This window comes from Ptychodera flava, chromosome 13, assembly GCF_041260155.1.
Source record: "Ptychodera flava strain L36383 chromosome 13, AS_Pfla_20210202, whole genome shotgun sequence".
NCBI classification, from domain to species: domain Eukaryota; kingdom Metazoa; phylum Hemichordata; class Enteropneusta; family Ptychoderidae; genus Ptychodera; species Ptychodera flava.
Window position 1 is genome coordinate 13,607,821 of NC_091940.1, and position 25,922 is coordinate 13,633,742.

Below are 25,922 nucleotides of genomic sequence, written 5' to 3' on the forward strand. Positions count from 1 at the left end.
ATACATTATCAATATCGATACTATCCGATACTATTATCTTGTAAGTTTATCGTCTAAGTATTCAAATAGTCCAGTCAAGATAGGGTTAGACCCACCACAAAGTGTGGTATTAAAAACCAATACAAATCATAAATAATGCACTACACAAATGAAGCCAATGTTATATTAAGAAAGAGAATAAATGATTTAGACGACTCACAGTGATTAACAGGTGTCATAAACAGAAACATTACGATATAATTAAATTGCATGACTTTCTAACATCTTACTAGTAATAGTAAAAGCATATCATTATATAACTAGTTTTAATCTGTTTGTAAGTCATGTATATATGGAAGTCTCTAAAATCAGCCTAAACATTCTTTACAAAATACAGTATATTTATGAAGTATTTTAACACAGTCAGGTGCCCCACAAACCTCTTAAAATAGACTTTCAGTGTAAAGTGGGTCGCTATTATAAACTAAGGTTTATGGCATATTTTCCGTATTTTTAAAAATAAATTTCCAAGGACTTCAGTTCCTCTTTGATAGATTCCTAGTGCTAAAATATACCAGAACCTTATTCATATTAGAAACTATCAAGCAATGAGGCATTAATTTTTAACATGTTACTTTTAAGTAGCATCTAAGTCATATATATGTCTAGTACTTTTGAAAAAATCGGTCACAGGGTGGGCCACTGTGCTCAATTTTTCACAATTTGGCAAAATGTAGTCAGTAATTCACAATTTGCCTAGGAGACTCTCTCTTGTGTGCTCTTCAGAAGGTGCCATTGACCTGACCTGAGTTAGATTAACTAAAGTCAGCCTATAGCCTAGATTGATAAATCCAAAATTCCACTAATGCATTCAAAAATGAATCAATTTAAACTTGCCATAAAAATATGGCTTCACAAACTGCTGATAACAGCTAGTGTCGAACATTTGAGGGCGGAACTGCGCAAGATGTTTATTTTTCTGCGCGTACATCCCTAATAAATATGCGGCTAGATGATAATTTGAGGGCGACTTGATAAAAATTTTGACCATATAATAGATGAGGGGACTTGAAAATTTTCTGATGGTATTGAGGAGGGATGAAAAAGAAAGGATTTCAATCGCGGTTCCTCAAGCCAGCCAACAAAGTGGTTGTTTTACAAAAAGAAAATGTTTTTTTTACAAAATAGTTTTTTAAGAATATTGCAACGTTTGGCTTGCCATAGCGTATTGAGTCAAATGCCTGTGCGTACGAAAGTCGACTGTGAGGTCTTTGAATTGGAAATTTACGAGTGTCATCGATCTGCATGGAAATTACTGCGTGCGTCGTCGACCTCTAACGCGTGAAGCTTGTTAAATATAGACTAGTGGACCATAAATTTTCAAATACCCCTAACAGTGCCCCAAAACGTGCATTTTGTCATCTAATAAAGCTTTAAACAAAATAATCTGAGCAGCGAGACGTAAGATAAATACAAAGATCTCAAATCTTGAGTTTTCTTGAACATGTTTTTTTTCAAAAAGTACAGTGGCTTTCATGCGTGCCTGTGGCGTAAATGCTTATAGATCCGATTTATAAAGTAATTTCCTTCACAACTTCAACCCAAACGTTAACTAATCCGATTTGTGAAATGATTGCCTTCGCGACCTCTCATTTAGTCGAATTGTTTAAAACCTCGAAGACCGTCTACAGACATAGTGCTGTGTGTTTTCGGAACTGCGTGAATGATAGATGTATACGTTCTGCTGACTTTAGATAAGTCGGGTCACTCTTTGACCTGGGAATGATGTGTTGTAAATAGGGCAAGGAGATCGCCCGTCTGCCAATTGCAGGCCTTCCTGTCGTAGACTTCACAACTAGCTCTGCAAAATGGCCGACACCGACAAGATATACGACGTTATTATAATCGGTGCAGGAATAAGCGGTAAGTAACACATCCCTCAGCAAACATTTAACCAGCTGGTCGCGTGCATATGAGAGAGAGAGAGAGAGAGAGAGAGAGAGAGAGAGAGAGAGAGAGAGAGAGAGAGAGAGAGAGAGAGAGAGAGAGAGACGTATGCACGGTTTTCGCGAGACATACGGTCGATGTTGGTTGCGACAGCTCTCCGTAGATACATAATGTGCTCTTGGATGTTACATCTCTATTTGGCAGCAGAATGAGCGAAAGAATTCTAGGGTTATAAGAGATGTGGCTGCGTTTTTTATGTGATAGGGAGAAAACTAACGTAGGGTACAGGCGGGAGAGAGAATTCAAAGGTTGTTACGGAATGAATTTTTGAAGTTCGACCACGAAAGACAGCCTATTAAGACGGAGATATCGGGCGCATTGACACCGCCTCTCACATGACATAAGTCACTGACAGTTCTATTCTCGGGGAAAAAAAATGTCTGTAACTTCATCCCTTGACACTATCTTCGTCTGATATGTTAGCATCCAGTATTTGTGTCAAAACGTTACTGTTCAGATATGCGTTTCCTGCAGAGTGGGATTTTATGTTATTTTATACTATGGAAAAGCACGATCTATTAAATTTAAAAATTGATGTGGTGTTTTTTAATTTACTGCCGCTCCCAGACCCTGGAATAGTGTACAAATGAGCTGAACAAGCTTTCAGTTGTATTGAAAATGTTTTGGCTTGCAAATAATGTTATCTCGGCCTACTCAGTGACCGCGTCGGAACGACTATACCATAGATGTGGTTTCGATAACCACATCATTAAGGTGGAACGCCCTTTTGAATTCAATGACTTAAACTTCTGCTCAACTTTCCGTTAGGAAACTTCAAATCAGTCCCTTTCGAAATCAAAATTAATATCAGGGGTCACCATGCAAAAGTTTCAGAGTCCGAACAGGGGCACATCTGACCTTAACTCATCGACATAAATCTTTGATGTGTTCGCACAGTGGATCTTGCCCCCCCCCCCCGGGATCTTGCACAGATCTAGAGAAAGCTTTGAAATGGAGAGCGACCTTGAAAACGTTGGCATTTGTGTTCTGAAGTTTGATATCTCTCTGTAAACAGGGCTGTCAGCAGCCAAACTTCTGCACGAAGGAGGTCAACATGTGTTGGTGTTGGAGGCCAGGGACCGGGTCGGTGGAAGACTCTACACGGTCAAGGTAAGATTGAGGACAGAAAGTCGCAAATTTCGAAACGGTTAAGTTGATATTGATATTCGACTCTCGAAAAGAATGTAGGTGTCTGTTGACCTCGTACTTTCCCTATTAAGGAGACCGAAGACACCCTGATCCTCTCCTTGCCCTCTTGGATGTCTGTGGTACGCTGAAGAGCGATCCAAGTGACGCCACCCTTTTTGATTGCGAGTCCATGCTCTCGTGACCTCTGCCTCCCCCTCTGGAAACGTGACCCCATGTCACATTCTTAATCCCGCCATGACTCATTGTCGTAGATTTGTAACGGTTGAACTTTGCCACACAGTACATTAACATTAAGTACAGATTAAAATGTTTTTTGCTTACGAGATCCAGTAATCGGTGCCCCCGTACGTCGATCTGAGGTCATGCTGTCAGCCATAGACAATCAACAACCACGTCAAGCTTAGTTTTGTTTGTTGTAAATATTTTTTTTGCGGAATGACAGACTGATACTTTATTTTGACCGAAATATTCTGTGGGTGTCAGCGTAGGACACATGTCTGTCCAGATATTTTCCGTTTTATCGCGGGGGGGGGGGGCAAACTCAAAACGCCATTGTTTGGGTTATGTTTGCAGAACCTCATAAAACTAAAAGAAAATGTACATGACGAGCCAAATCGTCAGGTCAGCTGACAATATCAATTTTATCTCACATCTCTTTGGCGAAGAAATGTTTCATGATGCAGATGTGAGGTTCAATAAACTTCGTATCTTGGACATCAACAGGATATTAGAAATTTCAATATTTTCCTCAAACGATCAAATCTAACCTTTGGCAAATTGTGAGGGAACACATGAATGAACAATACTGAATTGGTACACCCATCTGTATTTGTGCCACCAGAATCCGGCGATTCAGTACTGCGACTTGGGTGGCTCGTACGTCGGTCCGACGCAGAACAGGCTTTTAAGACTCGCCAAAGAGTTCGGAGTTGAATACTACAAGGTGAACATGAGAGAGCGGACGATCTTATTGACGGAGGTAAGTAATGTTGTGAATAGGCAAGCAGATAGGTGTATGGAAAGTGATACAGTACACTAGTTCGATAATAACAAGTGCACATAATGATTGACCGGGTATGAAGTAGGCAAAAAACTCTTCATTGTTACCTTTATGGTCATAACTATGAAATAGAATATTTTGTACTTGTATACACAATTTTTAGATGTAATCGGTTTAGTAGTAACGAAGCCGCACACAGTTAGCTAAGGGGGTTGACTCGTTTGCGTGTGGGGCATTATTTTTGTGTGACGGTTTTCAGACGATTTCATTTCGTCATTGTATGCGGGAGGGTCGCCTTGTTCGGTTAGGATGGAATGACCAGGCAAAACAAACAGGGATAAACAAGATTTAGAAAAGGCTTGTAAACATTACGCCCACATCTGAATGCTAGAGTCCGATACAAATTTTATCAACAACACTACCGTGTCTAGACTGAAAGCGTCTTCGACCGTACTATTACACGCTGAACGACCTTGCTTACCAAAAGTTCAAATCTTAACTCTACTCCGCAGGGCATAAATCGATCACGACACATATTTAGAACAGCGCGGCCTTTGGACTGTGTAGGAAATTACGAAATAAAGAGCAAAATGTACAATTTGAATACTTGAGTTGACTTTAATCTTGTGTATTCTCTTTAAAAATACGTTTTACAACAGACAAGCATCGATTTTGAAATGTGGCTGTTAGTTCCGAGTCCTTCTCCCTTCGTTTTACATCAGTGGTGAATCTGGGTGAATTTTATGCAAGGGAAGAGTGTTACCATGTCAGAATCAACAGAAAAAACGTCTGTATTGCAAGACTTATTGTCTTAGTGCATTGTATAAGTCGATCACATTGAACACAAAAAGTTTAAAGTAAAAAGGAAGAATTAAAGTACAAATAGCCATCAGTCCTATTATTAACTCGCCACCAGCGGTCATATATTTATAAACCTTGTCATAATTATTTTCATCATCATCACTCTTTTGATCTTCGGGTAAAATATTTGGTAATAATGTTAGGTTCCGACCCAACCCTCCCCCAAAAAATAAAAACACCGCCGCCCCTCTAATTTCTATCCAGTCCCTACATTACTGTTTTGTGTCAGGTTATTGTTAAATAGAAGTGATGACCTCTTTTGTTAAAAAACAAATTTGAGTACTTATAGCTTCATTGCCAACGCTGAAAAAAATTCCTGTTATTATTTTGCACAGGGACACAAATGGATTTACAGAGGGGTCAATCCGAATATATACAATCCCATTATAATCATGGATTTAAACAACGCAGTGAGAACGATAGATGAATACGTGAATACGGTAAGTACAGCTGTCATGACAGCGCCACCCTTCTCATTTTGTATTCGAAAACAATATGACTGGGATTAATACAGTTTAGACGGTTAAATTTGTGACCTTTCTCACAATTTTTTGAGTAATAGAATTCAGGCAAACGTTTTCTCTATGACGTTCTCTTGACCTTCGGGTGAGGCATAAAAGTGTCAAGAATTATGTGTGGGGACATTTTCAAACGTATATATGATAGAATATTTTACCATCCAGTATCATATGATAAGCTATTTTAGCCTATTTTTTAGGTCGGTGGTACCCATTTAAGGTAGAACGCGCTTCGGGGACAGATATTCGGACTCTCAAACTTTTGACCACTTGGAGAGGTTCATTTTAAAGCTCTTGGTGTAAGAAAACTTTTCATCGGCTTAGTTTTTCGAAATTCGAAAATTTTATTTTTCTCCATGGAGTTAACATCTGGATGGCGACCATTTTGAATTTTAGATATCCGTAAATCTTCGGTTATTTGTTACTCTTGTACCAAAATTTGCATGGCGACCCCCCGATTTTTATTGTTGATTTGGTAAGAGAATGGTTGAAAGATTCTTTAAGGAAAATTTCAGCAAAAGTTTAAGTCTTTCACTTTCGAGGCGCTTATTTCCTTAAATGCCAGTCGCTTCTGAAATTGAACGAAGCTTCATTCCATGATGTTAACATTTGACATCATTGCAACTTGATATTCTTGACGCTGAACCGAACATGATTGTCACGTCACACAGCGGTTCATCTGTTTTTGCTTGAACACAATCATCCAAATCTAAGCCTAAACTACATGCCTCAGACGGCCGTAAAATGAATTATAGTCCTTTTTTTCTTTTTATCTTGCGCTGTGGAGTTGTCTTCGAGTCGCCTTGGTAAAGAAAGCCGTCTTTATGAATATTACGTACGATTTCAAAGAAAATTACATTAACCTAACGTTAAAGGTGAAATATCTGTAATCTACAATTATCCAACGTCTATTATATTGGAAAAAATTATTCATAAATTTGTCATAGACTCCCATGTATAATGGATCGACCTTTTCGGTGAAATTCCAAAATCAAATTCCTTGTACACATTTGCTCTTGTAACCACCCTATTCTAATCTAGTACATTTATGTCAATGATTCAATGTCTATAAATGAGCAAATGTGGCCAGTTTCATGGTGGAAAAATATTGTTCAATTTTTCTCACAGACTTATATAGTGAATCAGCACATTCTATGAAATCCAAAATTCAAATTTCTGTGCGCACTTGCACCTTTTACCTCCCACTTCAAGCAAAGTACATTTACATAAATCATCAAAAATATATAAAATGACAGATAAAGCTTGTTTTGTAAAGGATAATTTTCAATAGTTTGCCCAATAGACTCCCTTGTGTTATGATTTGCTATTTATGGACGGAGCACTATGCCGGCCACATCTTGGCTTCTAATAGCTGCGCAAGAAAGGCTGACCCTCCCCCAGGGCATGCGTGAAAGTTCATGACCTTTTAAAAATGCTTGCGCGAAAAAATAGCGACCCATCCCTCCCCCCAAGCACCGCCGCCCCTGTAATGTCTATCCAGTCCCTAACATTACTGTTTTGTGTCAGGTACCGATGGCTGCACCATGGGAGTGCGCCAACGCAAAGGAGTGGGACAGGATGACTGTCAAAGAATGGATCGACAAAGTATGCTGGTGTAAAGCAACCAATACTCTCATGACCTTTGTCACTCGAACAGTCTACGCCGTCGAACCGGAGGAGATCTCGTTCTTGTATTTCCTGTGGTACATGAGAGTTGCGCACGGTACGTGGTTAAGGTAGAATGCGCCTCGGGGGCCAGAACGGACTCTCAAACTTTTACAATGTTTTCTACCACTTGTGGAGATTCATTTTGAAGCTGATGGGGTAAACAATATTTTCACCGGCTTAATTTTGTTGAAATCGAAAGAACTCTTCCCCATCGAGATAATACAAGAATTGCGACCATTTTGAATTTCAGATATATCGGTAAATATTGGGTGGTTTGTTTCTCTAGTACCACGGTGACCCTCGACTTTTTCGATGTGATACAGACGACCATTTTGTAAAGTGTGCACGAATGAGAATTTTAAATCGTATAGAACCCCTAGGTTGTTCATTTTTTCTCTATGTATTTCAGGATTCTTAAGAATCACACAGACAGAAGATGGGGGACAGGTAAGAATCAAAACTTTGAAACTCGACACTTCATGAATGTCGTGTAAAGTTATTGTCGAACTTTGCAGTCACGTGATAGGTGAATCACATTAACCAAGATTGCCATCCTTTCTCTTGAATAGGAGAGGAAGTTTGTTGGTGGGAGTCAACAAATCTGTCACAACCTTTATGGCGCCATTGGGAAAGGTAAGAAATGTGGAGCGTGTGAAAACAAAAAAATTGACAGTTAGCACGTGATGTGTAGATATAAACACGATGGGAACTAATTTGGGATAATTAGATCTTCATATTTTTTCGAGTTTCTTAAAATTATTAGGTGACCTATGGCTGAATGTTGCAATATGATATTACAAATTACTCATGAAGACAAGTGTATAACTTAAAAAGAAAAGTAGATGAGCTTACATTTGCAGATTAAATCGACATTACTTCACAATCCAATTATCCAAGATTATAGTTCCAATCGTGTTTATATTAAAATATTCCTACCGGTGCGAACAGAGGCGTGAAAATGGGCAATGGTCAGTTGAAGAAAAGGTGAAAGACAAACGAATGCACTGCAATTTGATCCAAAACTATCTCTCGTGCGCGGGACTTTACTCCAACAACGACAGGTTTTACCAAATTCAAGTTAAAACATTTTGTAGCAGAAAATCGCCGATTTTACCCGAAACTCACCATTGCTGTGGATAGCAATGTCCACAAGCAAACTTGACTACGCTGTATTTTGCCGGAAACTCGTCAAAAAGAGCAAAAATGAACTATCAAAACAATTTAAGTGAACTTGCGCATAATAAATGAGATCATACCCTAGGAAGAATATTTGCTTATAATGCATGTACTTTAAACTACAACAAAGTTCAACAGTGCTGTCAACTTTTGACTTTTAACTTTTAACGTGGTCTTTTTTAAATGAGATTGATTCCAACACCAATCAGTTGTACGCATGCACACCATCCTCAGGAACCTATAAACGTGACTATCAACCCGGATTTGTCTTACAATATCAATCATTTATTTTGTTCACATTTTATTTCAGACAAAGTTGTCTTCAAGAGCCCCGTGATAAAGGTAGAACAAGATGAGACCGCCGTGACAGTGACTACAGCTGATGGGAACCAATACAAGGTACACGCCTGTCTAGCCTCCATGTAATTTGGCACGCATATAATACGATAGCAATAGATAACGCGGTACGTTCGTTCGGAACACACTTTGACCGGCCACTGTGCCAGAGATCTGTTCAACCGCCACGTTGGCGACTTTTAGATCAAGATAAAACAAGATGAGGCTGCGACGCAGGCCAGCTGGCTGAGCAGCTGCGCACAAAAGTCGAAGATGGACCTTTTATGGCAGTTGTTCAGATTTCGTTAAAACGCAAAATTGCTACCAGTAAACAGCATTCTGAAAATTACCTGTACTTGATCAAAGGACATGCTCCTGTTAGGAGCAGGACTTTAATTTTAATATTCCCAGAATCTCGAGAGCTGCTACGGAACCAACCCCTCCTTGTTTCTAAAATGTTCACGTAATGATGAATAAATAGACATTGTGAAGCCACCGTGACGTTTGATGATGCATTTCATGTTCAAAATGACAACTACACAACTATTACACAACAGTATTCAAATCGCTCATCCTGCTGATAACCATCCGTGGCGAACAGCGGATAGTGAAAGATTTATGTGGATATATGTGGTGTGTCAGTGTTTTACACGACAATCTATCATTCTCCTCTCTCCCCAGGCAAGGCACGTGATTAGCGCCCTCGCACCGACTCTGCTCGGACGGATTGCTTTCTTCCCTGCGCTACCGCCTCACAAAATCCAGGTGAGACATTGATGATGCTTCACTGCATTAGGCATATCTGACTTTTGGATCTGAGTCATGATTTCATTTGAATAGGTTTCACTTTATTTCTTTGAAAGGAGGGCGCCATACTTTCGGAGGAAGAACTGACGATGAAAAGAAGGATACGGCTACGTGGAAAAAAATTCAAATACTGACCACACTATTGGTTGAATTAAAATTGAATATATTATTTTGCATTTTTGCAGCTGATTCAGCGGGTTCCAATGGGATCTGTCATCAAGGTCATAATGTATTATAAAAGGCCATTTTGGCGAGAAAAGGGTGAGTGCTTCAGAAACACTTATTTCAATTATTGAGCTCATCTTCCATGGGAAAATACTAGGGGGATGTCTTATTTCCTCTTTTTTGATGAAATGTTAACATTTTTATCATTTCAAGTAAGTTATATATTAAGTTAGTAGACCAATTGGCTAAATGTTGACCTACGTATACTTAGACAGCTAGAAGTGTAGAAAACTCCAGAAAAAAATCAACATTGTATTGTTAGCTAAAACATCAGCATTTCAACTACCATGCTTGTTCACCATTGTATCTTCAGATCATAACACTAATCTGATTCCACAATTTCTTGATGAATCTAGACGCGTCAGTTGTGTAAGGGACTGGACAGAAATTATGGGGGAGGCCGATGGGTTTTTTGTTGGTGGGGGGGTCGCTATTTTTCGCGCAAGCGTTTTTGAAGGGTCATGACATTTCACGCATGCCTTTGGGGGAGGGTCACCTTTTTGCACAACACTTAGAAGCCAAGATGTGGCCGATATGGTTCTTCGTCCATGGATAAATATTAAATCATAATAAAGGGAATCTATATAAAAAATATTGGATAAACTATTAACAATTTTCCCCTACAAAAGGTGCCTTTGTACTTTTGTATATTTTTGATAATTTTTAATATTTTCCAATCTAAAACTAGCAATATTTTCTCATTTGTAGGCGTTGGATAATTGATATAAATGTACTTGATTTGAATAGGATGGTTACAAGTATATATGTGTACAAGAAATTTGATTTTGGAATTTCACCAAAAGTATGGATCCTCTATACATTGGAGTCTATAAAAAATTGTAAATAATCTTCTTCCAATATAGAACAAGTGACATCTATTGATATCGTTCAACTGACATAAAACACTTGATTAGAATAGGGTGCTTACTAGTGTATAAGGGCACAAGAAATTTGATTTTAAATTTCACCGAAAATGTGGATCCACTATAAATTGGAGTGTACGACAAAACTATGAATAATTTTTGTCTAATATAAAACAATCAGTATTTTTGCATATGTAGACCTTGGAGAGTTGACATAATTAAATGTACATGATTAGAATAGGGTGATTACAAATGCATATGTGCACAAGAAATTTGATTTTAGAATTTACCGAAAATGTGGATCCATTATATGGGAGTCTATGAGAAAAATGTGAGCATTATTTTACGATACTAAACTAACTAAATCTGTGCTTTTATAACTGTTTGACAATTGATCGAAATAATGTACATGATCAGAATAGGGTGTTGTTTGGAAGTGCAGATGTGAACAATAAATATGATATTGGAATTTCACTCAAAAGTATCAATTCACTTCTCATGTTAGTCTAGCAGTAAACTTTTATACATTTTCCCCAACAAAACTTGCTATCTCTGTCACACATGGTCAAATTTTGTTCAGTAGTGACTTATAGGCTGTAAAAAGTTTTTGACAGACAATAATGGTGTCAAAATGGTGTTCTCTATGCAATTACACGCCAAACTATAACACAGTTACAGTACCTTTTGATTTTGAGTAGCCAATTGTCCTTCAAGTTGTTGATAGAATAATTTATTGTGAAATGTGATCTTTTGTCACCAAATTAATTGAAACATCGCAGAGAAGTGATAACATGTGTTTGTAGAGGTCAAAACTTATTCGCTGAAAGTTCAAAGGTCAAATGAGAAATTATATGATTGATATGGAGTATGACACACAGGGTGAGGGTCACTCTGTTTTGCGCATGAAATAGGGGAGGGTCATTTTTCTTACAAACACTTTCAAAGGACCACTATTTATCGCGCAGTGTCATTTTGAAAACACCCGCCCCTGTAATTTCTGTCCAGTTCGTAATGTTGTTTTGGAACTGTCTTTGCTATAGGCCCGCATGCAATGTTCAGATTTCTCTCAAGCTTATGTAAAGTACTGTGCTTTCTGGAGATAAAGGTTGAAGCCTACAAATTAATTTAGACACTAACAGTACTGATCTGATACTTTCTAGATCTTATTTGCATAACAGCGCTCAGATACATCTTGATTAGAACTCTAATATTACTCAACTTTTCGCTGAAAAAATCGTGAATTACAGCCACTGGGGCTGTTTATTGCACAACGATACAGAGACTGTTAGCGAAATAATACACATCACTTTAGCTACTATGTTATTCGCCTTTCCGCCAGTGTACAAACAGAGCGATATTGTTTGGTAAATGCCATTGCTATTTTGACAGGTTTCAATGGCATGGCTGGTACTGACAAATTCGTCGTTGCGGCCTTTGACGATACCAAACCGGACGGTTCTAACCCGGCCATCATCGGGTACGCTCAATATGTTTCCATTTGTTGATGTCTTGGTCTGCATTTTGTTTATATGTTCCACATTTCTCATAACTCGAGCAAGCGTCGACCGTTCTATTCTATCGCAAGTTTTTCGCACACATCGACAGTGAACGTTGCCTAGACATTTAGCAGATGGTCGGCTGAGGTAATTTGTACGTGTAGCTTTTCCTTCTTTTGTTGGGACGATCGGAGACCTTTGATAATCGGTCCTATCATGATTGATTCATGAAAAAGATCAGAGGTACACCACTGTCTCCAACATGACAAATGACATATGACTACCGATTTGGAAGAAGGGTCACAATCATCTATAATTTGGTAAAAAGGAATCGCTGGTATGCGGTCCAGGTATGGCGGCAACAGAGTAGCTTAATTCCCGTAAACCTTGCCTGCTTTAGTTTAAATCACTGGTCATTATCTATTTTTCTCTTCATTCGCGATCAAACCACGTCTGGGAAAATGAAATTTGATAAATTATTTACGCAAAATTTATTTCTCATTTCAACAGAAGGAGAAAATTCGGTAAAAAAGGAATTTCACCTACCCTTTTTATGAGAGGCACAGCTTTTAAAATTACACTTTCAAACATAGTCATAAACTATGCTACCGCGAGCATTATTTTTAATATTATCCTTAGAATGTTACTCGCCGTACTCTGAAACTTGAAATGCACGTGTCCATTGTGCTTTTCACGTGCTATGGAGTTGGTGCCGGAAAGATACTCGATCTCCGTAAATTTATACGTAACCGCGATGCACGGCTGTGGATCCACATAAACCGTGTTCACTTTCGGAACATTAGTATCATCACATTGTTTTTATTTTGTTTGATTTGGTTCGTTCAAGGGGGGGGGCCTTTTTGTGGATCTGAAGTCAGTTGAACGAAAATCAATGACGGAATATAAAAAAGTGCCCGATTCCTTGAAACAATGAGGAATTTTGTGGATGTCTCGAAATTCCCTCGCGACAATAGACCTTATATATTTGTGGTCGTTTACATACCCATAATCGTAAATATGCTAAACCCACTATTGGTAATGGCATTTTGTAATTACCTTTGCTCAAAACGCCATCCTTTCCACTTCTAAGTCTCAGTCACTATAGAATTAGAAATGTTTTCACCTACAGCCTTGTCATTCAACGCTTACTTCAATAAAATACTACTGCTATCTCATATTGATATTATATTTTGTCTTGTATATTTTCGTCGACAGTTTTATAAATGGCAAAGACGCCAGAGAAATGACTCCTTTAACAAAGGAAGAAAGGTAAGAAAACATGGGATTTTTTTCAAAATTAGCGCACGTGCATTAACTGTCGAAAGTCAATTCATGCAAAGGCGCTTAGCTCCCTGAAATGTGTTACACGTCTATACAGTGATGTGGACTCTACATTCTACATGCATTGTCGCAGGTTTTCAAAGCGATCGCCACTGTAAAATGCTATAGTTCAGATAATTTCTGCTATAATTCTGAGCTGAGAATATCTTTTTTGAGTAAACTCCGACAAAGATGAAAGCGCGTACATCTGTCTCAGAGGTGAATTCTGTCTCAGTAACATGACAATTTCTTGTTTGTTTGTATTTTCTTATCCATCAATTATCAGGAAAAGGAGACTGTGCGACTTGTATGCAGATCTCTTTGAAAGCAATGAAGCTTTAAATGTAAGTAAAGTATGGCATTGCAGTAATTATCAGGCCAAAAACATATGTTTCGTATAGCCCCACCGACGCTAGAAAACCCGCTGACTCTAGATTTTTTCGCATTTTCAAAATCATTGGAGTAAATAATCTAAATTTACTGTATTTTACCGGTCTCACCCCGGTAAATTTATACAATTTATCCGACCTATAAGAGGTATGTACGGGAAACACAGGTGTGATATGTTATGGTCAACTTAATAATATTAACACGAATTACTTTTCAGAAGGCTTCCCAAATGCATCTTCAAAATATCTGCTAGTATTATTGTTAGTTGTTCGAAAGCATTTGAACAATTGCAAAATATGATGATCTCTGAAATGCTCCACGAAGTGGCAAACTATCTTTCTATCCGACAAAACGGTGAATAATCGTTTTCTCGGGTTGAGAACTCGAGGGAAAACTGCTCAGTTCCGGAGATCGGTATTAAATTCGGTCCCGTCAAAATTTATTCATAGAATATTCGCAGTACTGCGACTGGTCACATTGATGGCGCGCTTGTTTTTGCGCAGTGAAAATCTAATTGGCTGCAATAGACATGGTTGGCATTTGCTTTTCAAGTCAGCTGATATCGCATCGGCTAGGGGCAACTTTAACTCGGAACAGATGGCAACATGGACGAACCTTTAGCATGGACGAACCTTTACTTTTACAACATTCCTATCATTAAATCCGTCGCATTATACATCCAATTGTACATTTTTTCCAGCTACGGCTGTAGAAATCTATGGCTGCGACGTTTTCTCTATATAATTCATGGCTTTGCGGAAAAAAAGGCAAGACATTGCACATGTACCAACTCTATCACGCGTGCTCCAGGGCATAGACTTGGAAAGCTTGTGACTTAAAGCAGTCTGCATGGTTCTGTTAATTGATCTAATTTATGTGGAGCTACAACCAAGAGTTCACTTGCTCTACTCACACTTGAAATCTTGCCAACAGCCGGTGAACTACATTGAACATAACTGGCTAACCGAAGAGTACTCGGGCGGTTGTTATGTCGGGGTCATGCCACCCGGCGTACTAACCCAGTTTGGACCGTAAGTATTATCGAGTACTATATCATAGACACAGTAATCCCTACTGACAGAGGTTGGTAACGTAAGCGTCTAGTTTTTGCGGTTATTTTTGGTGACCCAAAAAACTATAACCTTTAATGAACCTTTCATAAAAATATAATACATACCTAAGCGATCACCCATGGGACTAAAAACCGTCCAATAAGATTGCGCAAGGATTTCTATTAGACATCTGTAAAGCATTCGGGACAAAGTCGAAAATTACGTCAGAAATACTGCAGACGTCCATGAAGGGTCTATTGAATTCCTGTGGAATTCTCTCTCATAGATTTCAACTCGATATTAAGTCATTGTAAGTCAAGTTAGTTGACGGTATCATTTTTTAAGGTAATGTGCGCCTCGAAAGAAAACGATTAAACTTTCGCTCAAGTTTTCCTCAAGGGATCTTTCAATCATTCACTTTCAAAATCAAGAATAAAAATTGCTGGTCAAAGTGCAAATTTTGGTACTACAGAAACAAACTACCCGAGATTTACCGATGTTTCGGAAATTCAAAATGGCCACCATCCCTGTGTTAACCCTATGAAGAAAAAATAAAAGTTTCAATTTTCAAAAAACGAAGACCTTGATAGTTTTTCTTTCTTCGAGGGCTTAAAAATGAACCCCCACAAGTGGTAGATCAGGAAGAAATTGTAAAATTTTGACAGTTAAAATATTTGTCCCCGAGGCGCGTTCTACCTTAATGCCATCTTCTACGGTTTTCTGTTCCTGGATTGCCTAAAATTAGTAAAAGATAGTTTAATATTTTTCAAAATCACTAGGATAATGAATACGTAGGATATTTGTACATGCAACCATTTTCATGCCAAGTACTGTCTTTAACAACTGCGGGAAAATTACCAACAGTTTCATCCTCTACGCTATTCAGTTACAGTAATTATTGAGCGCGACTTATGATAACCGAGATTATACTGACGAAGGCTTCTTGTTCGGATTGGGCCATGAATTTCTTGAGTGTGAAGACTGTTTTCCAAATTTGCCACTGAGCCGGAGTCGCTCACGTTAGTCCAATTAACGGAATAGATTTCATGGGTCAGATATACACATAGGCCTTATTTGCACGCTAATGTGTTAAGTGAGTGCGTTACGGTTGGCCGCATTTTTCGAAATGGTTGCCAGATTTCTCCTAAAGGCAAATCATTAATCTGTCCGGTGACTACTTTGTTTATAGACACGTACACTCTTAACAATAGCGTGTTTTGCTACAAACGTTATAGCTTTTTAGATAAACAGTGCCTCTTATGTTACCCGATGACCTTAACTCACCTGCATTGTATCTCTTTACTCTCCATAAGTGTCCTAAGAGAGCCCCACGGTAAGATATACTTCGCCGGTACGGAGACGGCTACCGAATGGGCGGGCTACATGGAAGGTGGGATACAGGCAGGTGAAAGGGCAGCCAGAGAGGTGAGACATGTCACATGAACATAACTCATGAACATAACTCTATAAGTGCATCGATCAATCGCGAATCTACGGGTCAGTAATTGTCGTTCTATAGTTGACATACACAGAACGCCAGCTTGCACCTTTCATGGAACACAATGTGGAGTGCACCTGGCAAGTGTGCACAGTTCAGATTTCTTTGTGGTTATGATAAATTTGCAGTTCCTGTAGAGCCTTGATTCTCTCGGTACGGCACTCACCCATCTCGTTTGATATTCCAATATTTCGAAATATGCATGTTTCGATTGTTTTCTGCTAAACGTTGCTTAGCCGCATTTTTTATCAAATCCAATATGGTTCTTTCTAATCGGTGACTGGCAGTTGCCTGCGTATATGGGGAGCTAGTACCTGAAACACGAATTGATAATAGGCCAGTCAGTGCTCATATATTGGAATTGGAAGTTCAGCTTTTGTGTCAATGTTTTCAGTAACTGTTGGAATATCATAGCAAAATTAACTGTTAATATTGGAGTAAATATGACCAGATTTGGGTTGCATATCAGGCCAGTATCATATGGGTAGTGATAACAAACCACTTAGAAATAAACACGGAATTCTACAGGTACTTCATGCCGATGGACTGATCTCTGAAGAAGAGATATGGCAAGACGAGCCTGAATCTCTGGTAAGTTCTTCATAAACGAAAAGTTAAGATATGCCGGACTGAGGGGGCGTAGATCATTAATTTCTGGCGCATTCTGTACGTAGAAGATGATTTGCATACTAATTATAGGAACCGTTTCATTGCAAAGGTTTCAAACTTTCACATTCAATAAACATGATTTTGCTTCGAATTCGAGAACAAAACATCCCTACATTTGGGTTACCCTCAGGCAAAGATTCAGCTTGATACATTTGCTGAGGGGAAACGTCGAAAGGTTTGCTAAAATAGTAAACGAAGAAGCCATATAGTCATCGAAGAGCCATAGGGAACGAACTACCTTTTATGCAAAACGCTGATACGAATCAATTCAACGTATGCTGCCACAATCGCCCATGAATGGTAACATTGCCGTGGTTTTTGAACGATACCAAATCTTTCGAGCCATTTGTAATGTTTTTGTTAGTTTGCATTCCCGTGTTATGCATTTGAAGTTGTACTTTTTGCGCCATCTTAATGAGATACGTCGAAGTATCGAACAATATCAACAATACAAAAAGAACAATAGCAATGAAAATTAAAAAGAGCGACATGAAAAATGACCGCATCAACAATAATGACAATCATTATTGCCACCACCACTACACTAAAGATCTGTCGCTCGAGGGCGCTCTCTTTCAGTCTACACCATCATCACAACCACCACCATCATCAACATCATCAACGCCGAAATCAGTAAATTGTCACTAACGGTTTTCAGGCTGAAAGATTCAGTCCGGCGGGTCTTCGCCATTTTCAATTAACGGGTTGGAGTTGGCGGAGACCCAAAACGCGACCAAGTCTTTCGGTCTACGTTCCGTAACATTGCACCGTGAACTTTCCATTCAAAGTACGGCGATTGCCTCTTTTCAGGAAGTACCTGCTGCGCCATTTCAAATCTCAACTGTGGAGAAAATCCTCCCCTCGGTACCCGGATTCTTGAGGTTCCTGGTCTCCTCAGCAGTGGTCAGCGCCGGGGTCGCCATCGTTGTTAAAAACCCGAAGATCTTGAGCGGTTTGAAGGATATCGGAGATGCTGTAATGGGAATTTTCAAGTGAATTCGCCTGCGTAGAATTTGCAGAAATCTCCGTGTTATTGCAGGGTGCTAAACTTAATAGCAGCAAAACGAAGACGTCGATCTGCCCTTATAATGGTGCAATATTAAAAGCTGGTGGCTAAAGCAGGATTCAGAATTAATTTTGTTTCTTTGTTTTTTAATTTAAATCAAAGATGCCATAATGATAACAATAATTTAGTAAACGTACATGCATGTTGGCTAGACACGTTCTTTAATCGTCAATTCAGAGATACTTGTGTATTTTGTAAGTTGTGCTAGTATAGGCCACGATTTTTACTCTTCCCTCGAGCTGTCCTTTATCCACGTTGTTTTGAAGTTAATGTAATAGTGTCACAAAATCCTCAATTTACCTCATACAGACATGATTGTGTTCATACATTGTAACCGCTTATATGTGGAAATTCGAAAGCTTTAACCATGGTAACGAACCACAGCCACTGGGCAAAACCGCACAGAAACTTCTCACGATTTTATAGATCACATACTACGGCATTACAATATCGAGAAACTATATTGAACAACTTGATTCGATATATCTATTAAAAGTTAACATCAACAAGACAAAACTGGGTGAGACTTCGAGAAAGGCTTGATGAGACAAAATGAAACGAATATTCAACATGTTCATTGTATGAATTGTTCACTTGCTACTCAGGAAATGACTTATGTCATTGTAAAGGGGCAGTCAGTACCGAAACTGTAAAAGTCAGCTCAATAAAGTCTGTACACCCACTTTTAGAACTTTGCTGTCGGTCTTACTGCGTGTATTTTTACACTTGACGATGAATTGACTTTAGGTAATTCTGTAGATTTGGGTAAACAGATTAGGATTTGAGAGGATAATATCCTTATGTTAACAACAAAGGCACAAGGGAAAGTGACAACATTTACTGGTGAGTGGAGAGCCGAGTTCTAACCATGGAGGTAAAAACCATACTTTGACTAGGATACCTCCGAGATTAGGGGCGTCAGAGGTGTCGTTCAGGGAAGATTCTAAGTAGCAGGGTCAGTAGCGTATGCTAGGGTCGAAAGTGATATCCTGGAAGCGTTTTTGTTGGTTGCTACATTAGGGTGTAAGGCTGTGACAAGGGGGCCTCCTTGTGAGAGGATCCCTGGCCAGTTTCTGAGCGAGAAGAGAGTCTCTATGGAGTGCTATTGAGTGCTTTAGGAAAGGTTTTACCGTATGAGGACCGGAACTAAATCTCTGTGGCTGCGGTGTGTGAATAGTTGAACAAGATAAGTGTTTCGTTCGGCAGGGTCCGAGACTAACCTTTAGGGAGCGTTCAGTTATTATGGCCGGGGGTGGGCGGCAAATTCTTCCTGCGCATCAAGCAAAATAGTGAACCCCCCCTACCCATTGCACCAAAAAATTGATGACCCCCCCTTTAAGATGACAAAAATTTCATGACCCCCCCCCCCCACATTGCTTGAGTAAAGCTGCACACACAACACCTCGGAGGGATAGACTCAAAAAAAAGATTCTCAGATATTTTCAAATGACCCTCCTTACAAACTCACAAAGTGTTAATGTTCAAATTTCCCCTTCTGACTTGCTATAATTTTGAAATTACCCCTTAAAGAGATTGGACAGAAATTACACGTAGATCGCAATATTTTTGCGGAAGCGTGTGTGTAAAATATTTTGATATTTGGATTAAATTGATGATCAGCTGTTGATAATGTTGATTCACTATACATGATAGTGTATGAGAAAACTATTTAATACTTTTTTAATACAAAACTATATCTATGCATTTATAGATGTCTGATATTTGACATAAATGTACTTACAACTGGTATGTGAACAAAAAATTTGACTTCAGAATTTCACCAAAAATGTTCATCCACTATACATAGGAGTCTATGATAAAATTGTGAACAATTTTTTTTCAAATGAAAAACTTGCTATACATGAACATATACAGACGTTGAATAATTAACATAATTGTACTTGATTAGAATATGATGGTTAAAGGTGCATATTATGTGTACAAGAAATCTGATTTTGAAATTTCACTGAAAGTGTTCATCCACTATACATGGGAGTCTATGAGGAGACTATAAATAATTTTTTTCCAATACAAAAATAGGTAAATCTGTGTATTTATGTACTCCTGATTATTAACATCAATGAACTTGATTAGACTAGGGTGGTAACAAATTGATGTGTTTGCCAAAAATTGGATTTTGGAATTTCACCAAAATGTAGATTCACTGTACATGGGAGTCTATGAGGAAACTATGAATAATTTTTTTCCAATACAAAATTAGGTAAATCTGTGTATTTATGTACTCTTGATTATTAATATTAATGTACTTGATTAGACTAGGGTGGTTACAAATGGATATGTGTGCAGGAAATTGGATTTTAGAATTTCACCTAAAAGAATTATTTAACTTTTCATGGTACTCTTAGTCTACAGGTAACTGTTTAAACTTGCCATATCTCTAATATGTAAGTAATAGGAATTGTTCATTGCCCTCAGTGAGCTCCATTGACAATAAGACATGCCTCAGAGTTGCCAAGTCAAGATGTTCATGCGATAGATAATTATACTTTTGTTCAGATTTACAATTAAATGACTTCAGAGAATGAAATCATGCAGCAAATCATTTTTATCTCCTAGAATATTTCTGAACACTGAAACTGCTTTTTGACGGGACAGATGCTTATGAAAATTAAGTGACCCCCCCCCCCTCTGAGCTGTTTGAAAAATACATGACCCCCCCCCCCTTTGCAGTTTTCAAATTTGAGGTGACCCCCCCTGGATTTTGCCGCCCACCCCCGGCTGTAAAACTGAACGCTCCCTTAGTTTCTGAGGGCTTTGCAGTTAGGGGGAGTGGGTTGGGTTGCACCGAGTGTGGATATTGGGGAGTGTCTGTGGGTTTAGTGTATTGAACTGTTCTAGTATACCGACGGCGGGGAAGTTCGGGCCCTTCTAGATGTCAAGGAAGGGAACTGATTTTTTTTTAATCTGGGAGGTTAATTAATTGAGTGGCTGGCATTGATGTATTTGAGGAACATCATAGGACCTGAATGGCATTCGAGAGCTTTTAAAATCATCGGTGAGGCGAAGTCAATAATGGGGGTTAGGTTATGTCCTTTTTAGGGGTGCTTTAGAAGAGGGATTTCTGGATCTTCGCTATGATATTGGCAAATGAAGGGGCGTGTCTGGTACCTATGGTTACAAGGACAGTGGGACAGGGGATAAATAGCCGAGTCTGGGGAGAAATTGGCGATGTCTTTGACGGAAGACGGGATAGTTTGGACAATCGTTGCAGTCAAAAGTCTAGGAATTCGGAAATTTGTTTATGGTGGGGCAATTATTGGCGGGAAAGATCAAACAACCAGGGATGTCATTTTCGTTCATTTGTAGTAGAAGGTAAAATTCCGAGGTGCGTCATGGCTGTCTTAGCTGGAGGTTGTTCAATGTTTTATGTTTGTTTCTCTTTGTAGAAACATTGTACGCAAGTGAATTATGATACCAATAACAATAATTTATTTACAAAGCGTCAACAACCCATGAATTAATCGCGGATTAATTAACATAACAGAATAAGAAAAACTAAAAAATGTTAAAAAATCTTTAAAATGTAGAAAAAAAACTAACCATTAACAGCGGATTTAAAAAAATGTTTTGTCATGGGAAACTTACGAAACATTGTGAACTGAGAAATGTTTTGGAAAATTTGCCTTGCTTGCATTTGACTTCGGATCAGAGGATGTAAAGTCGATGCAATTGCATAGCAAGTGCCCATTTCAACGATACAAAACAGAGATCACTTTCTTACAATCATCGATGAGTGCATCACAACATTTCAGACGACAGCACAAGATCATGAAGACCGCTTTTAAACACAATAATTTTGATTCATTACTATAGTGTCTGGAGTGTTATGTTCAGACTCAGTGTCAGTTTTGTCAGTGGGTTCGTAATTTGGGTCACGTTGAAGACTTGAATTGTCCCTTTTGGTGCACACGGTACTGTTGACAGGTGTCAAATGTTCAATATATATCACTCCTTTGGCGATGTTGGTGTGTGAGTGGTCCATGGGCTGCATCCTCACATCCGGGCGATAGATTATCGTCCACTGAACTGAGAATTCAGAGTCTGTCTACTTGCGTAGTACCGGAGTAGAGACTTGGGCCACGGATAAAATTAAGCTTATGTCGCAGATTCCGTATTTCGTGTATTTGGCTTCTTTCTCTCGCTCTCTCAACGGTTACGGGAATACAGTTAGTTGCTTTCAAGCGTGTCCTTTCTCAAAACGTTCGTCAGTGGTAAACAACACCTGTAAAATGACGTCAAAGATGATGGGTCAATTTACGAAACTTAAGACTGAGGCTACGCACACGCTATACAATAGCCCATAGACCCGAGGGTCTCGAGCGTCTATGTATAGCCTTATGGCCTAGAATGGCAACAGTATGGAGGCCAAGGCAGAAATCCTGTATGAAAAGTTCAGAAGAGAAAGGGCGCACTACTTATTGCATACATTATGATAACACTGACCCGTCGGGACTCGATGCACAAAGCCGAGGAAACAGTGCACGAAACAAGGAAAAAAGGCTCGAACACAAAATAAGGTTTAATAGCAGTATTCTTTACTCCTTCTCATATTTTAATGTCCATTCACATGCCCCTGTGATCAGATGAATAACAGCGATGACCGCAAATGACGTTATTTTTCTTTCATTAATCAGCAAAAGTAAATATTGGTCCGCATTTCAGGGTTCTTCACAAGGGGGTTTTAGGGATGGGACACCCCTCTGTTTTCGGAGCATTCTAATTGTATGTTAATGAAAATGCAAAAATAATAATATGCAAATTATATATTGTTATGTAAGCTGTCGCCCCTCTTTTCTTCTATTATTCTAAGATGTACATATCGCGGTATTCAGCATGGAGGTATAAGCAAGATTAGTCTTATCCCTAGCTGGCGTATTTTTGGCTTCGAAGATTTCTGGGCCTTCGTCTATATTCCGTCTTGCCGCGAGATCGATGATAAACCAAACTGCAAATTTAAATGTGAATCGTCTCCAACAGAGGACGTGACGACACTGACGTTCCTTTCAAAGTCAATCATTTAAAATGGTCCTTTCATGTTTGGCCTATGAATTAAATAGGCGTTGCTCATTAATAATCATTGTGCCCAATTACATGGCACACGTTCTCCGACTAGTTTTTTCACGGTAATTACATCGAAGCTACGTCCCCAAAAAGTCACATGAGTGGATCATTTTGAGTGATTGGCTGTGAAAGGGACGCCAGTGATGTCATGATCTCTGTTGGCGACCATTCACATAAAAATTGGTAGTTGGAAGGTCAAGTGTATTCGACCAGGAAAAACAATAAATCAACACTATGAGCAATGCAATGCAGATATAGGGAAAAGCCGTGAGTATGAAAAATGAGACCGACCTGGGTTGGTGTTTACAAAGAAAAGAACGAACTTTCCCAGACGTCAAAGAGACCTCATATTTTCAAAGTCCATCGCCCATATGGTACGATAAATATATCGGAACAATGAAGCAGTGAAATTATATTTCGCTTGCAGCATGCCGGGTTCAAGCATACATTTGCAGCATGCTGCAGCATTCCGGTCGCGAGAAGATATAACCGTAAATTACCTTTTCTACTGTCTATGTGTAAATCATGAACCAACTCACCAATAATATTTCTGTCGAAGTCTGTTCCCTGTCACCTTCTGTTGTGTATGGTCTATTCGGCAACTTCAATTTTCAACCACTTTTCATCTTGTTTTTTCTTTTGCAAACATACATCCGCGTTGAATATCGCATTGTTCAACTCCTTTCAATGTGTCTTCGCCCACAGCTGCCTTCGGTCACCGGAGAATCTTCCATTTTCCTGATCGCTTTGCCGAGTCAGTTCCACATCATGTGATCTGTTAATATGGCGGTGAACATTTACTAGTACTTCCCAGTCTCGATTTGCTTCACGGTCTGTCTCTGCCTTCGTTCCCTCTGTTTTTCTAGCATTGGTGTTTGCAATAGTTAATCGAGGGATAGAAACAAGTGTCTGTATTGAACAGACTTGCACCCGTGACGGTCAAACGTACCCAAAAGTCTGGGAATCTATTGGTAAACAGATGCTGGCTTGAATAAGACCGTGGTTGATCTTTAATCCCCTGTATTGTGTTGTCTTTCCTCATGTTGGAGAGGGCTATGCATTGCGTGCACGTGCTCTCGGATTTAAATCTAAGTCTGTTTCTATTTGTATGGACGGTATCAGGCGTTGGGTTTCAGAGAAAACGTTTACGGTAGTTATTTCATTGAATGGATGTATCTGAATTTCTTGGTTGGACGAACGTCAAGGTCCATCAGGGCAGGGATCCCGTTCGTATTGGGGTGATGGGTCAGTGGTCTCTTCTTTGGGAGATTTGGAGGCGGGTTTGATGTCTTTGTTTTGTCTGAGCATGAGGGTAGTTTGGAGGTAACATTCTGTGTGCTACCTGCATGGTCAAAGTGTTTTCTCTGATTTACGGGTGGGTTGGCGTTCGGGACGGGGGTGGCAGGAATCCGTGTAGTCGTGGCGATCGTTTTGGCAATCGATGGTTCGGGGTCAGCTGTTTTGGTAATTGCATTAGAGGGAATTGGAGTTGACGCAGGCAATTGAGGATAATGTTCAGAGTATATTTTCCAGGCCTGAAACAGGATGTACCGTTGGAAATTTGGCTTACTGGAGAGAATGTTGCGGATGTAAAGTTCGGCGGATTTTTCCACGGATTTCTGCTTTCTGTCTAGGGAGGCCTTGAAATGGACAAGTAGACTCCTTGACGCTTGGTTGAGGGTAGACTGCCAGTCATGAGAGAGTTGCTGGTCAGGGAAAGGAAAAGGCGGATCCAGGGCGAGTTGAAAGGAGGGTGGGACATCGGTTGTGTCGCAAAGTGCGCCTATCAAGCGGCGTTGGGCATGGTTCTGAAAAAGGTTGCCCAAAATGTTATTCAGCCGGGGCAGGATGGTGGCAATGCCAGGTGGGGGAGGTGGAGAGGTTGAGGTGTCGGAAACTGACGCAAATTTAAAGATGGTGGCGATGAATTCCTTGGATGAAAGGGTGAGGAGATTGGGCACTGGTTCAGGGGTGGTTGGGCATGGGGATCGCGAGATACGGGACACTGCATTGTTGGGGATGCATGCGTTCCGGGCCGTGAACACCGCCGAGTTTTTCGAGGATTGAGCGTTGCCTGCAGCCCCCTCGATGAGATCGTTGACTGACTTACGGGAAGTGCTTGAGGAGGGTTCCTGGATTGGTGACAGATTGGACGATGATCTTGATGATGCGTGGGTACGTTCGAGTAGGTCTCTTGAAGGTCTCTTCGGTGCAATCGGAAGCTTACGTTTCGGCATGTTGGTGTTCAATCAGCAGCTGAAGTGGGCACTGCCAGAATGTTAGGAAGTTGGTGTATTTATAGACTTGAAACAAAAGGAGCTGTAATGATTGGTAGATTGCTTGGCTGTGATTCGTTGGCCAACTGTTTGGGGAGGGACCTCGCAATGTGCCGAATTCTTTATGGCGGGAAAATTTGGCGGGAAATAGTTGTTCATGCTGTTTACGTTGTCGGGTGTGACATCGAATGGCGGGAGAAAATGGAGGGAAAGGTAAATCATTAGTGAGGAGAAGCATAGACCCTCGAGTAAAATTACCGGGAGCAAAAAAAAAAGAAGCCGGCAGCTGGAGAAATTTCACGGCTGGCGAGGTCATTTCTCCGGCTGTAAAATCTCAGTTTCAAACAAATTATTCATGAAATAAAATACTGACTCTGACCATAAACAGTAGAAAGGCTTTCACCCCTTTATTGTCTATGCTCTGACTGTTTGTCCGGTAATATCGTTTACAGAAATGCAGGATTTTGCAAATGACACAAGAAGA

General features: G+C 39.6%; 2 protein-coding genes across 2 annotated transcripts; one reads left to right on the forward strand and one right to left on the reverse strand.

Annotated features, from left to right (window-relative positions):
* Positions 1-1,638: 1,638 nt before the first annotated feature.
* Positions 1,639-18,777, forward strand: LOC139147504 (amine oxidase [flavin-containing] B-like). Its single transcript, XM_070718618.1, has 17 exons — positions 1,639-1,902; positions 3,002-3,096; positions 3,977-4,114; positions 5,332-5,436; positions 7,042-7,237; positions 7,592-7,629; positions 7,752-7,815; positions 8,669-8,757; positions 9,376-9,459; positions 9,687-9,762; positions 11,979-12,066; positions 13,301-13,354; positions 13,692-13,749; positions 14,729-14,826; positions 16,161-16,272; positions 16,874-16,936; positions 17,825-18,777. Exons 1-17 carry the CDS (start codon positions 1,848-1,850, stop codon positions 18,008-18,010), a joined length of 1,599 nt encoding a protein of 532 aa, XP_070574719.1. The 5' UTR covers positions 1,639-1,847; the 3' UTR covers positions 18,011-18,777.
* A 2,713-nt stretch (positions 18,778-21,490) lies between these two features.
* Positions 21,491-25,441, reverse strand: LOC139147505 (uncharacterized). Its single transcript, XM_070718620.1, has 2 exons — positions 23,702-25,441; positions 21,491-22,323 (listed from the first exon to the last, which is right to left on the reverse strand). The coding sequence occupies exon 1, from the start codon at positions 25,397-25,399 to the stop codon at positions 24,317-24,319; it is 1,083 nt and encodes a 360-aa protein (XP_070574721.1). The 5' UTR covers positions 25,400-25,441; the 3' UTR covers positions 21,491-22,323; positions 23,702-24,316.
* Positions 25,442-25,922: the final 481 nt, after the last annotated feature.